Consider the following 13224-nt stretch of genomic DNA (forward strand, 5'->3'; position numbering starts at 1 on the left):
AAAACCACCAAGTGGTGTAAAAGCCTTTGGGTGTAAAAGGTCTATAATAGGAAAAGAAGGATAGACAGGAAGGTAGAAACTTTCAAGGCAAGGCTTGATGAAAAAGGAAACTTTTTCACTGGTAGCCATGCTTAAGTCTATCCGGATTTTTTTATCTATTTGGCAAGTGGATGTCAAGACAACATTCCTTAATGGAAGTCTTGAAGAAAGCATCCATATAAAGCAACCAGAAGGGTTCATTGCAAAGGGCTAAGAGCATCTTGTGTGCAAGCTCAATCAGTCTATTGACTGAGGCAAAGCTTCAAGGTCTTAGAACATCCGGTTTATTAAAGTCTATGGATTTATTTAGTAACCGGATAAGTCTTGTGTATACAAAAGGCGTGATAGAAACGTGGTGGTATTTCTTGTACTATACGTAGATAACATTTTTGGTAGTTGGAAACAATATCAAAGTGTTGTCAGAAGTAAGGGTATGGTCGTCCAAACAATTCGATATGAAGGAATGTAAATATTCTTGAGATCAAAGTAATAAGGGATCGCAAGAAAAGAATATTTTACTTATCCCAAGCTTCATACATCGAAAAATCCTTGCTCGTTTTAAGCATACAAAACTCCAAGAAAGGTTTCTTACCTTTTCAGGATAGAGTAACTTTATCTAAAGATGTCTCTGTAGACATCAAAGGAGATAAAGGAAATAAAGGCAGTTCTTTATGCTTCGGCTGACAGAAGCCTAATGTATGCTATGCACGAGATCAGAAATCTATTTTGCCAAGGGCATAGTTAGCAGATATCAAAGTAACTCTAGACAAGGACAGTGGACTGCAGTAAAGCATATATTGAAGTACCTTAGAGGTACTAGAGATTATATGCTAGCTTACAAGGCAGTTAATTTGGTCCTTGTGGGTTACATGGATTTTGATTTCCAATCGGATAGGGACAATAATAAGTCAACCTCGGGGTTTTGTGTTTACTTTAGGAGGTAAAGTCATAACTATGGAAGAGTGATAAGCATAGGTGTTTTTCTGGACTCCACCATAGAAGTTTAGTATATGGCAAGCCTCTGAGGCAGCCATAAAAGCTGAATGACTCAATAACCTCAAGATAGACTTAGATATGATTTCTGGTTTGTCCAAAGATTATTACAATTTATTGTAATAATGTTGGTGCAGTAGCAAACTCAAAGAAACCATAAGTCTATAAGGCAAGTAAACACAATAGAGCGCAAGTACCACCCAATACGAGAAATAGTATAAACGAGGAGAAGTTGTTGCCGCCCAGATTGCATCAGGTGATGACCTATATATCCTTTCACTAAGGTCCTTAAGGCAAGAGCTTTTGATGGGCATGTTGAAGGGTTGGGAATCAGATGTATGGCAGCAGATATGGCAGCTTAGTCTTTTAGTATAAGTGGGAGATTGTTAGAGTGTATACTAAAAGCCTAGCTTTTGATATAAACATTTATCTAGAAATAAGAATCACATTGGTCAAATGTCTACATTTATGATAAATGTAGTTGTTCAATTAATTTATATTGTAGATAACATGGTGTGTGGTGTCACACACAGAAGATCATGTTATCAGTACCTTATAAATTATAAACAGTAGCTCACGACCATAATGGAAAGGAACAAACCATTGGAAGGTCGTAGTGTAATTAGGTATTAGTTTATCTTAACTATATAATTACACTAGTACACTTAGAGTGTATTGAGTAGGACCATTAGAGGTCGTTTCTTTTATACTGACTTTATAAAGAAACAAAGACCTCAGTTATTATGGAAGTGTGTGCTCTTAATCCTAATATAATAACAAGCACATATATTTGATATTTATTTCTTTAATTTATCAATGGGTGAGATTTAGTTCGATGAATCAATAAGCCCGATAAGTTGGGAAATGATATCACTTATAGTGTGTGTTGTTGATTATAGAAGGAAACTGTGTCCTAGTGATCTAGGTTGAGAATGTCCCCAAGAGGAGCTCATAAGGATTGTCATGTTAAACCCTGCAGGTGGACTTAGTTCGACATGACGATGAAGTTGAGTGGTACTACTTTTGGAGCTAGATATTAATTAAGTGAGTTATCAGTAACTTACTTAATTAGTGGACATTTGTTATCTTAAACACAGGGAGACTAACACACTCATAATAAGAAGGAGCCCAAAATGTAATTTGGGATTGGTGCGGTAGTTCAATAATAGTTCTTTAGTGGAATGAATTATTATTGATAAAATTAAGTTGTGTGTTCGGGGCGAACACGGGATGCTTAATTTCATCGGGAGACCAAAACCAATTCCTCCTCTCGGTCCCTATCGTAGCCTCTAGTATATAGAGATTTATACCCACCGCATACCCACCTTCTTACCCATCCAATGGGGCAGGCCAAGCTAGCTTGGAACCCAAGCTAGGGCCGGCCAAGTCCAAGTGGATGAGCCATGTAGGTGGCCGGCCAAAGCTTGGGTCCCAAGCTTAGGTGGCCGGCCACTAGAATATTAAAAAGGATTTTTATTAAAATTATTTCTTATGTGGATATCATGATTTTAAAAGAGAGTTTAAAAATTAAAAATTTCCTTTTATAACTTTCTACAAAAGATTAAGAGAAGAGATTAATCTCTTTCCTTATTTGTAGATTAAAAGGATGGTTTTAATTTTGGTAAAACTTTCCTTATTTGTAAATCATCTACATGTTAAAAAGAGAGTTTAAAATTTGAAATCTTTCCTTATTTGTTGATTAAAGGAGGATTTTAAATTTTAAGAAAACTTTCAATTTTAATCATGTTCATGATTTAAAAGAGAGTTTAAAATTAAATATTCTCTTTTATAAGTTTCTATAAAAGATTAAGAAAAGATTTGATATCTTTCCTTATTTGTAGATTAAAAGAGATTTTAATTTTTAGAGATAACTTTCTTTTTATCCACATGTTTAAAAGAAATATTTTAATTTATAAAATTTCCTTTTTATTAACCACCATGAAGGGAAAAATTATTTGAGAAATTTTTTATAAATTTCCGGAAGCAAATTAGGAAGTTTTAATTCTTGTGTGAATTAAAATTTCCTTGATTTGTGGAATGGTGTGGCCGGCCATTGTATTTGTAAAAAGGAAATTATTTTTAATTAAATAAATATTTTCTTTTCATGGAAATAATTAAGGAAGTTTTTAATTAAATTTCCTTATTTGACCAAGACCAAGGATTATAAAAGAGAGGGTAGAGAAGGCTTCATGGCTGACACAACTCTATTATTTTTCTCCTCTCTTTTCCTCCTTGGTGGTCGGCCCTAGCTTCTTTCTCTTCTCTTCTTCTTGTGGCCGGCGGCAATCCCTCTTGGAGCTCTTGATGGTGGCCGGTTCTAGCTAGGAGAAGAAAGAGAGAAAGGAGGTTTTGTTTCTTGCATCCCTTGGAGCTTGGTGGTGGTGGCCGGACCTCTACTTCTCTTGGAGAATTTTGGTGGCCGAAACCTAGAAGGAAGAAGAAGGTGCTTGGTGGTTCTCATCTCGGAAGATCGTTGCCCACACAACGTCCGAGGTTAGAAGAGGAATACGGTAGAAGATCAAGAGGTCTTTCTAGAAGGTATAACTAGTATTTTTTCTTTCCGCATCATACTAGTTATTTTTGGAAATAATACTAAATACAAGAGGCATACGATTCTAGAGTTTCGAATTTGTTTTCGATATAGTGTTCTTTTGTTTTTCTTTCCCTTGTGATTTGATTGTTCTTTTCGGTTAACCTAAAGTTATTTTAGGAAATTAAATATTAGCTTTCCATAAAAGGTTTTGTCTAGTCGGTGGTGGTTGCTCCCATATCCAAGAAGGTCATGTGCCTCGCCACGTCAGTACTGGGAACCAATTATGGAAATTAATATTTAATGGAATTAATAACTTAAGGTGATTTGGGTCGAACGTGTTAAGTTCCGCAGGAGACCCAAGTCAAAACCTAAAAGAACGAATAGATTAAGTTTTGGATCAAACGTGTTAAGTTCCGCAGGCGATCCAAAATTTAATTTAAAAGAACACATGGTAGCTAGGAAAAGGTTCAGACCTTTGTACAAAATTTTTGTACAGTGGAACCTCTAGGTTTTCCGAGTAGCAACCAACAAGATACTGCCGAAATTTCTTCGGACATGGACTCCCCCGGGGCGTGACAACACAATCCATTGGTTCCAATCCATTTGGAACCAAGTCTCCAACTGCTTCCTCCAATACTCGAAATCATCTCGATCGTATGGAGGAGGTATTCGAATATCCCATCCTAGAGGTCCTTCGGGCTCCATCTTCTTCTAGCGCTTTGCTCCCTCAGCGATTAGTCCGTAGAAGAGTGACCTGCTCTGATACCACTTGTTGGGACCTTGACGTACGCTAGAGGAGGGGGGGGGTGAATAGCGTCTCACCCAAATCATCACTTCTTACACTTGTTAGTACGCAGCGGAAAACAAAAATACAAACTAACAAGAAGAAAGCTAAACCATATAAACAATAAGAAAAGACAATAAACCAAAACAAACCGTAACATAAGGCGTTTATGTGGTTCGGAGATTAGGGCTCCTACTCCACAACTGTCCGTAAGGTGGACGATTCTAATCCGTCGGTGGATTAGTCTATGGCAAACTCCGGCTATCTCAAACCTCCTTGTGGGTGGAGAAACCTCACCACAACTTCAACCAAGCACACTTGGACACAAGAAAACCTTTGAGCACTTATTGACTACTAATTAGGGTTAACCACCACTAATTTCGTCAACCTTAACCAAGCTTCCAATGCTTGGTTATATAAGCCATGAGTTAGAAAACCCCGCCTACCAGTCGACTGCTAAAACCATCAGTCGACTGTCCTTTGTGAAGATTCGACCGTTACAACCCAACGGCTATATACCAGTCGATTGATACTTCCATATGTCGACTGCTCCACACTAATCGAACGAACAGAAGAATTCTGTTTGTGCCCAGTCGATTGCCCGATCGACCGCACTAGTCGATTGATGAAAACACCAGTCGACTGTTATAGTACTGCTACAGTAACGCTACAGTACTGCTGTAGTAAACCCTAATCCTAGGATTTAACCCCCGAGTACATTCACTCAGCACTCGTCCTCGCCCGACCAATCTAGACCTAGCCTTCTAGCCTTCTCCATCAGCCTTGCGTCCCTCAAATATCTCCTCATCCTTCACGTCTTGCCTTCTGAAGCTTCCATCGGCCTTGTCATTATTGTCGGGTCTTCCTTTGCCAAGAGGTCGTGCCTCCGGGACTTCATCCATTGCCAAGTCACACTTGGGCTTACGTTGCCAAGACGGCATGCTTGGACTTACACCGCCAAGACTCATCCTTGGACTTTCCTTTGCCAAGATCACCCTTACTTCCCTTATTGTACCTGTATCATGCACACTCATAATGCATATCAAATACAGCAATAAACGTAATTGAAACCTTTGCTCAAACATCAAAACCTAGGGTACCCAAATTGCTCCAACACTGGTTAGCCACGATGCTGACCTCAGTTGCAGCTGATGGTACCTGCTAGGGATTACACTGGCAACGGTAGCAGGTGCGTGGCGTCGGGCCTCGGTGATCGGCGGTAAAGTAGGGTTGTGAGAGAGGCGGCGACGGCGGAGATAGCTACGGCACGGCTCGGAGAGAAGAAGAGGATCAGCGATAGATTTGGGTGGCGTCGTGTGAGGGCTCGAGGAGGAGGAGGTTCGGCGGTGTGAGAGCTAGGGCACAGGAACTCGCGAGAGGGAGAGAGAAGGAAGGAGTTCGGCGGAGGAGGAGAGGCCGACGGCGAAGAAAGGAGTTCGACGGTGTCACAGGGTGAGGGCTCAGTAAAGGTCGACGATGAAGAGGGGGAGGAGGTGTCGAGTAAGCAAATTAAGGCTGGAGGAGCTTTTATAGAAATACTTAGGTTTAGTACGATTAAATTTTAAGTTGATTCCTTAATCAATCCTCACTTCTGGGTATTCCTAATAGGTTTTTCTCTAGCCTATAAATGCATTCCTCAAAATATGTCATATGAGTTCCGATTAAATCCAAGAAAATTTCTAAAAATTCTAATAAGATTATTTTCTCATATAACTTTATTATTTAATTATTATTTTATTGTCGTATTTTACATTCTGCGTAATCAGATGAACTCTCTCCAGGCAGGGTCGGACCTTCTATAAGGCCCGCGAGGCAGCCGTCTCAGGGCCCAACTGAAGAAGGGGCCCATTTTTTTATTAAAAAAAAATATACTTATTAAAATATAACCCTACAAATCCATATGAAGTGTACAGCCGCTGCTGCTCAAGGCGTTAAAGGATCGCTAAAATTATCGCTCTATCTTCCTTTATCTCTATCGCTAGAAGAAAGCCACGCTGATCTCTTGATTCTCTTTAACAATCAAAGTTGTGTTGATCTCTTCCTCTCTTCGAGGAACAGAATCCTTTAAAAAAGGTACGTAGGTCACTTTCTTTCTATTTTTTTATATCATGCAAATGTTGCTTCTTTTTTTTTCTATCTCTCACATTTCTTGTCATTAATCTTATGAATTCTTATTTAATTCAGTAACCTTTCGTCTCTTGTTAAAGATAACGCTATTGAAATGTTAATGCGGCTTGATATTAAATATGCCAATGATAGTTGAACTTAAAGGAAAATTATATTAATTGACATCCAATTTCTCTTATTTTTATTATTTTTGACTTTTTTGTTGAATATTTTTGGTGTTCAAGCCCTTAATGAACATTCGTTTAAGCCAGCAGTAGTTTTAAGTAGATAAAAATATGATATGATTTAGCATGATGGTATTTACATGTATTATGATTTAGTGAATTTTTCCTGTATTTAGATGTTGAAACTATTTTAATCTATGAACTATCGGTGCAGATTAATATTTAGGCTTCTAGCAAACATGCCTCCTATAAGAAAACAATTGTCTGGAGCAGAAAAAAGGAAGAAAAAACAAAAGGAAGAAACTTTAATTCAAAGCCAAGCAGGAAGTCTTATTAAGTATTTCACTAGCAGCCAAAAAGCAGAGCAAATAGAATTAGTAGAACAAATGAATCAGGATGACACTGATAATAAGTTGAATGATCAAGAACATAGTGAATTGAATGAACTTCACAATAAAGATCCAAAACAATCTGAAAATGATAAAGGTGAAGCCCGTATGCCTAAAAATGACAGTGATGTAGACATAAATCAAGAGATATTGTTTCCGTTAAATGTTGATGATCTAGGAAATTGGGACAAAATTCCAAATATTAGGGACTTTCTAGTTGAAAGAGGTCCTAGAAAAGATGATGATATTTTGTTTCCTCTTGATAATACCGAAAGACACTTCAATCCATCACATTATAAGAGGCAGTTGTCAAATGGTGAGAAAAGTGACAGAAGATGGTTAGTGTATTCTATTTCAATGGACAAGGTCTTCTGTTTCTGTTGCAAATTATTCAAGACTCAAAGAACCACAATGAAACTTGGTCATCTAGTTGATGAAGGATACAAAGATTGGAAGAATATCAGTCGATGTCTCAATCTTCATGAAACTAGTAAAGATCATATTGATTGCATGACTAGTTGGATCGAATTAGAAACAAGACTTCGAAAGAAAAAAAACAATTGATGAAAATATGCAAGTAGCAATTAACAAAGAGAGAGAACATTGGAAACAAGTATTGAAAAGAATAATTGCAGTTGTGCAAAGAATTGCAAAAAATAATTTGGCACTCCGAGGAGATAATGAGAAGCTTTATGTTGAGAATAATGGAATCTTTTTGCAGCTAATTGAAATGATTGCTGAATTTGATCCAATAATGGAGGAACACCTTCGGCGTGTTCAAGAAAAACAGATTCATTACACTTATCTTGGGCCCAAAATCCAAAATGAATTGATACAGATGTTGGCGGCTGAAGTAAGAAATTCAATTGTTGCAAAAATTAAACATGCAAAGTATTTCACTGTCATTCTTGATTGTACTCCAGATGCAAGTCACGAGGAGCAGATGTCCCTTGTAATTAGATGTGTGGATGATTCAGAAAATGCAATAGCGATTGAAGAATTTTGGATAGGATTTTTAAAAGTTAATGAAACTTCAGGGCTTGGGCTTTTTACAGAGCTTAAAAATATTTTGAGCAATCTCGAACTTGACATTGATAATATAAGAGGTCAAGAATATGACAACGGATCTAATATGAAAGGAAAGCACAAGAGTGTAAAGAGTAGATTACTTGAAATTAATTCTAGAGCTTTCTACACTTCATGTGGATGTCATAGTCTTAATCTCACATTATGTGATATGGTGAAATGTTGTCCTAAAGCAATGTCTTTTTTCGGTGTTATACAACGCATATATTCGTTATTCTCTTCTTCTACCAAGCGGTGACAAATCTTCAAAGATCATGTGCAAGGTCTTACAGTCAAGCCATTATCACAAACACGATGAGAAAGTCATGTTGAAAGTGTGAAGCCCATAAAAGATCAAACTTCAAAAATACAAGATGCTTTAATTGATTTAGCAAACATTTCTGATGACTCAAAAATAAAGAGCGAAGCTGAGGATTTGGCATCATTCGAACTTGAGAATTTTGAATTTGTGTCTGGAATGGTAATTTGGTACAAGTTGTTATATGAGATTAACATTGTTAGTAAGTTTCTCCAAGCAAAGAATATGGATATTGTTATGGCTATTAGACAATTAAAGGGACTTATTTCTTCTCTCCAAGAATTTAGAGAATTTGGATTTGATCAAGAATTGATCGAAGTTGAACATATTGCAAGTGAAATGGGAATTGAACCTATTTTTCGTGAAAAACGCATCATTCGAAGAAAGAGACAATTTGATGAAATCAACAGGGAAGAGGTAACCCAGTCTCCTAAAGAATCTTTTCGAGTTAATTACTTCTTATTTATAATTGATCAAGCACTTTCTTCACTTCAAACTCGGTTTGAACAATTTCAAAAATATGAAGAAATATTTGGATTTTTATTTAGTTTGGAGAAATTGAAGTCTATTAATGATGATGGTCTCTTGCACTCATGTGTCAATCTTCAAGATTCTTTAACACATGATGGTCACTCCGATGTTGACGGATCAGATTTATATCTAGAACTAAAGTTGTTAAGACACTCTTTACCAAGAGATTCAAAAAGAGCGATTGATGTGCTAAATTATTTGAAGAAAATGGATGGTTGTTATCCAAATGCTTATATCGCTTATCGAATTTTGCTGACTATACAAATTACAGTTGCATCTGTCGAAAGGAGTTTTTCCAAGTTGAAATTGATCAAAACTTATCTCTGATCAACTATGTCATAAGAAAGACTAAATGGTTTAGCTATGTTATCTATCGAGAAAAAAGTGGTTGAGAAAGTTGATTATGCAAACTTAATTAATACTTTTGCTTTTAGAACTGCGAGGCGAGCAATTTTCAAGTGATTATATACTTGTTCCTAATATGAATTTTATATTTTGTTTGGATCATCTTGACTTTATCTTCATTTGTTTATGACAAATTATTTTGGATGATATATTTTGTTTATCTTTAATTTTTAGAATTCAGGTTACAAATATGATTATATTTACGTTGAATTGAAAAATCTATGAATATCAAGGTTTGAGGGCACCATTTTTTATGCTCGCCTCGGGCCCCAAAATTACAGGTCCAACACTGTCTCCAGGTTTTCCTCTGGTTCTATGATGCTGTATTGATCGACACCGCCGCGGCGGGGGAGACTCAACCGTAGCTGCCTAATTGGATGAGCCTTCCTCTTTTCTATGATGATGATGTTGATCGACATCCTCGTGGCGGTGGAGGAGCACGACGGCTGCCTGCTTCGGCCGCCACTACCTGATTGGACAAACTTTCCTGAGCTTTTGGGTTAGGACTACTGCGACGAACAAGTCTTGTTCGCGGTTCACGTCTGATTAATTAGATCAATTTGATTAAACACAGAACAAGGAAATTAATTACTTCAGTATACTTTTTTTAACACATACAGATTTTGATGGTCATGTAGCCAATTTGTTTGTGTATGAACGTTCATAGAAAAATCAATTATTACTTTGGCACAACAGTTAGTCTTCACGAGCTTCTGTTCTTGTCTAGTTTGTTTTTTTCTTAGAGCTCGGCACAAATTTGAGCTCCTTTTATTGAGTGAAACAGACCATTAATGTCTCATGGTAGATTAGGACACCAAATGATGTCTATAACAATGCTTAACATAAGTTGTGCTGAGCTTTATTTGGATGCAAGGAACTAACTAACTAACGACTAGCTTAATTTGGAGGGAAGAAGATTTCATCAGAAGTCCTTTTAGATCTGAACAGCTTCTCTAGCTCAGGGGTGGTGTTGAACGCAGCCTGAAGCACCTCCGGGGACATTGCCTTCCACACCGAGGTCTTTCCGGCCAAATGAGTGAACACAGGGCTGGTAAGTTTCATAAAAACAGATGGATGTTAGACTATAGCAAATGGTGAGTGTTTCTGTTAGGAACATGAGAGGGTTGAGATAGAAATATACTTAGGTGTGGAGATGATAGAGAACCACGCCATTCCATCATCATCAGCGATCTTCGACACGACAAAGAACCTTGGCACAATGAACAGATAGCCAGCCTTCACATGTGTCTCGAGAACACGCTTGCCATTGACGCCAACCACCTGAACACGACCGCTGCCTCTAACAATGTAGGTCACCTGGTAAGCTGAATCACAAGAAAATCCAGGGGAACACATGGCATGCCCATTGATCCTCACGAGATCAGCCCCGAGGCCAACTTGTCCAACCAGGGGAAGGTTCTTAGTGTTCAAAACCACAACACATCCGCCGTTCTTGATGTCCACATCTAGAGGGGCTTCCTCACAGTTGAGGACCATGCCCTCTCTGTCCTTGGGTGAAGGTGTAGGCATGGCTTGACCATCTTTAACCTTGATGATGCCAGAGTTTATTTGGCTGCTGACAAGGTTCTTTGCTTCGTCTTCACTTAGGTCCCAAGCACGACTAACAAACTCAGTACTAAAACCAGTGAAGATGCCATCAGTGCCAGTGATGGGGAAGTTGGTGAATTGCCCAGCTGTGTGGCCCTTTGAAGTGTCCCCAAGGAAGAGTACCACAAGGTCAGTTTCATTGGGGTTGAACCACCAGGTCACAACTCCAAAAGGAAGGGCAATTGCATCACCCTTCTTGATCGCAAGCACCTTCTCTTTTGTAGCCTCTGGAAGCACAATCCCTAGAGTTCCATCACCTGTGAATCAAAAACATATTAGAACAAATGAGTTCTAGGATCATTGAAGTACTTCCTTTTAAACAATCTTGGTTTCACAAGTCATAACTACCATTTCAAGTGTTCAAGCAATGAAAGCTCATAGAGTATTTAATCAGTAGGTCCTGATGGAGGCCCAAGGACATCAACTACAATATTATATATATTGATTTTTCACCCAAACTAAAACTATCATATAGCTAGCTGACAGGCAATGATTTTTTCATCGATGATATGCGTTGGGTTAGTTGGATCATATGATGACAGTTTCAGGCTTTCACTACAAACTTCAGTGGTGCACAATATTGTTGTTTTTGTTCAATCCTTTCAAGATGTGCAACTGCATTTGCTTCTTCCTAACAGTGAATTTGTTATCTATGATAATTAACTCATTATTTTTCATGCCACAGTGATTGGTGGCATATTTCATTTTTCTGTATTTAGGGCAACGCAATTTTATTGTGGTGCTTGTGTATCACCCTCAATAAGTGTTCTGCTATTAAACAGCTACTAATGTTACAAATAGATTGCACTAGTGAACCTATTATTCATCAAAAACAAAACAACAGTTGAACTGAAGAGAGGCAAAAAGACAAAGATCCTATCTTCTTCCAATAAGTTTGAATGTCTACTTGTATGCACATGAGAAAATATCAGTTGATTATTTCAATAAAAATCCTAAGGAAACTACTGAGTGTGATCAGATTAGTCTGACAATAAACAAATTGTTGGCTCAGCTATAAGCCAAACCAACACCTCTTTGACTCTTTCACAATCATATGAAACTGAGATGCAACTTTTAATAATCAATCCAATCTGAAGGTCAAAATCATCACAACCATGAATATTAAATCCACATGAATCATCCTCAAGATAAGCACTCACTAATATCATAAAGGATAAAATCCTTTCAGACATGCACAGTTTGGACAAGAATACAGAACTATTCAAATCCATAATGACACTGAATCAACATGCAGGCGCTCATTAATATTAGATCATCCCCAATATGAAACTATGATTAGCCAAATCGGTTTCCAGTCTATAATTTTGGGCAAGAACGCAACTGAAACAGTCTAAATCTTTATCATGTGTCAAAACTTTCATGGCAACTCGCGCAATCACTCTACTAACAGCTTGATATTGAAATATATGAGGGGAAATGGTCACTGAACACCAAATAGAAAAAGGTTCATATGAAATCATGGTTTGTTTTTTTTCTGTACATCAAACAGATAGATCGTAACTAAAAACCTAAAAACCAAAATCACTAGAAAACATCCAAAACTGGGGGGAAAATAAGGGGAGAAAACAAAGGAATCAAACAGTTTCACCTTGGAGGACGTAGGCGACCTTGGCGGAGTCGGAGTAGCTCGGAAGCGCCAGCCCTCGCTTCTCCAGCGCGAGTTTCCCCGCTCCAATGTTGGCGGCGCGGAGCATCGGGAGCTCCTCGCTGCACCAGGCGTAGTAGGCGCCGCCATCCCCGCCGTACGATTTCTTCGACAGCCTCGGCGTCAAGTCGATCTCCATCTCTCCGCCGAGCGAGAACTTTGCGATCGATCGGAGAATTTGGATCGAAATGTGGAGGCTTAGGCGTCCATTTATAGACGGGAAAGCAACCAAGCAAGCGAGTAAAGCGGCAGAAGATGAGGAAGGATTGGAATACGCCAAACTATTGCAGTTTTCAGTTTGATCCCCATAATTTAGAAAATAATAATTATCTCATTTGTAATAGATTGACGTCAATATTCAATATCAAGTATCAACAATACTTTCCTATAAATATAAATAAATAATAATTATTATTATTATTAAACGAAATTTCTCTTTTAATTGGGTTTCGATAGAATTGAAAAGAAACAAAAATGTAAATAGTTGGACTAAAATGTCTGTCTTTGAAAATATATGTCAACCTGAAAAAAGAAATAAACTCTGGGGTGCAAATTGAGATTTGTCGTGAACTCTATCCTAATCGAATACTTAAAAATGTAA

General features: G+C 37.8%; 1 protein-coding gene across 1 annotated transcript; it reads right to left on the reverse strand.

The window, feature by feature from the left end:
* Window positions 1-10063: 10063 nt before the first annotated feature.
* LOC122009653 (legumin B-like) lies at window positions 10064-12845 on the reverse strand. The gene is made up of 3 exons (XM_042565900.1): window positions 12567-12845; window positions 10491-11214; window positions 10064-10397 (listed from the first exon to the last, which is right to left on the reverse strand). Exons 1-3 carry the CDS (start codon window positions 12760-12762, stop codon window positions 10247-10249), a joined length of 1071 nt encoding a protein of 356 aa, XP_042421834.1. The 5' UTR covers window positions 12763-12845; the 3' UTR covers window positions 10064-10246.
* Between the last annotated feature and the right edge of the window lie 379 nt (window positions 12846-13224).

Source organism: Zingiber officinale, chromosome 8A, assembly GCF_018446385.1.
Source record: "Zingiber officinale cultivar Zhangliang chromosome 8A, Zo_v1.1, whole genome shotgun sequence".
Lineage (NCBI taxonomy): Eukaryota > Viridiplantae > Streptophyta > Magnoliopsida > Zingiberales > Zingiberaceae > Zingiber > Zingiber officinale.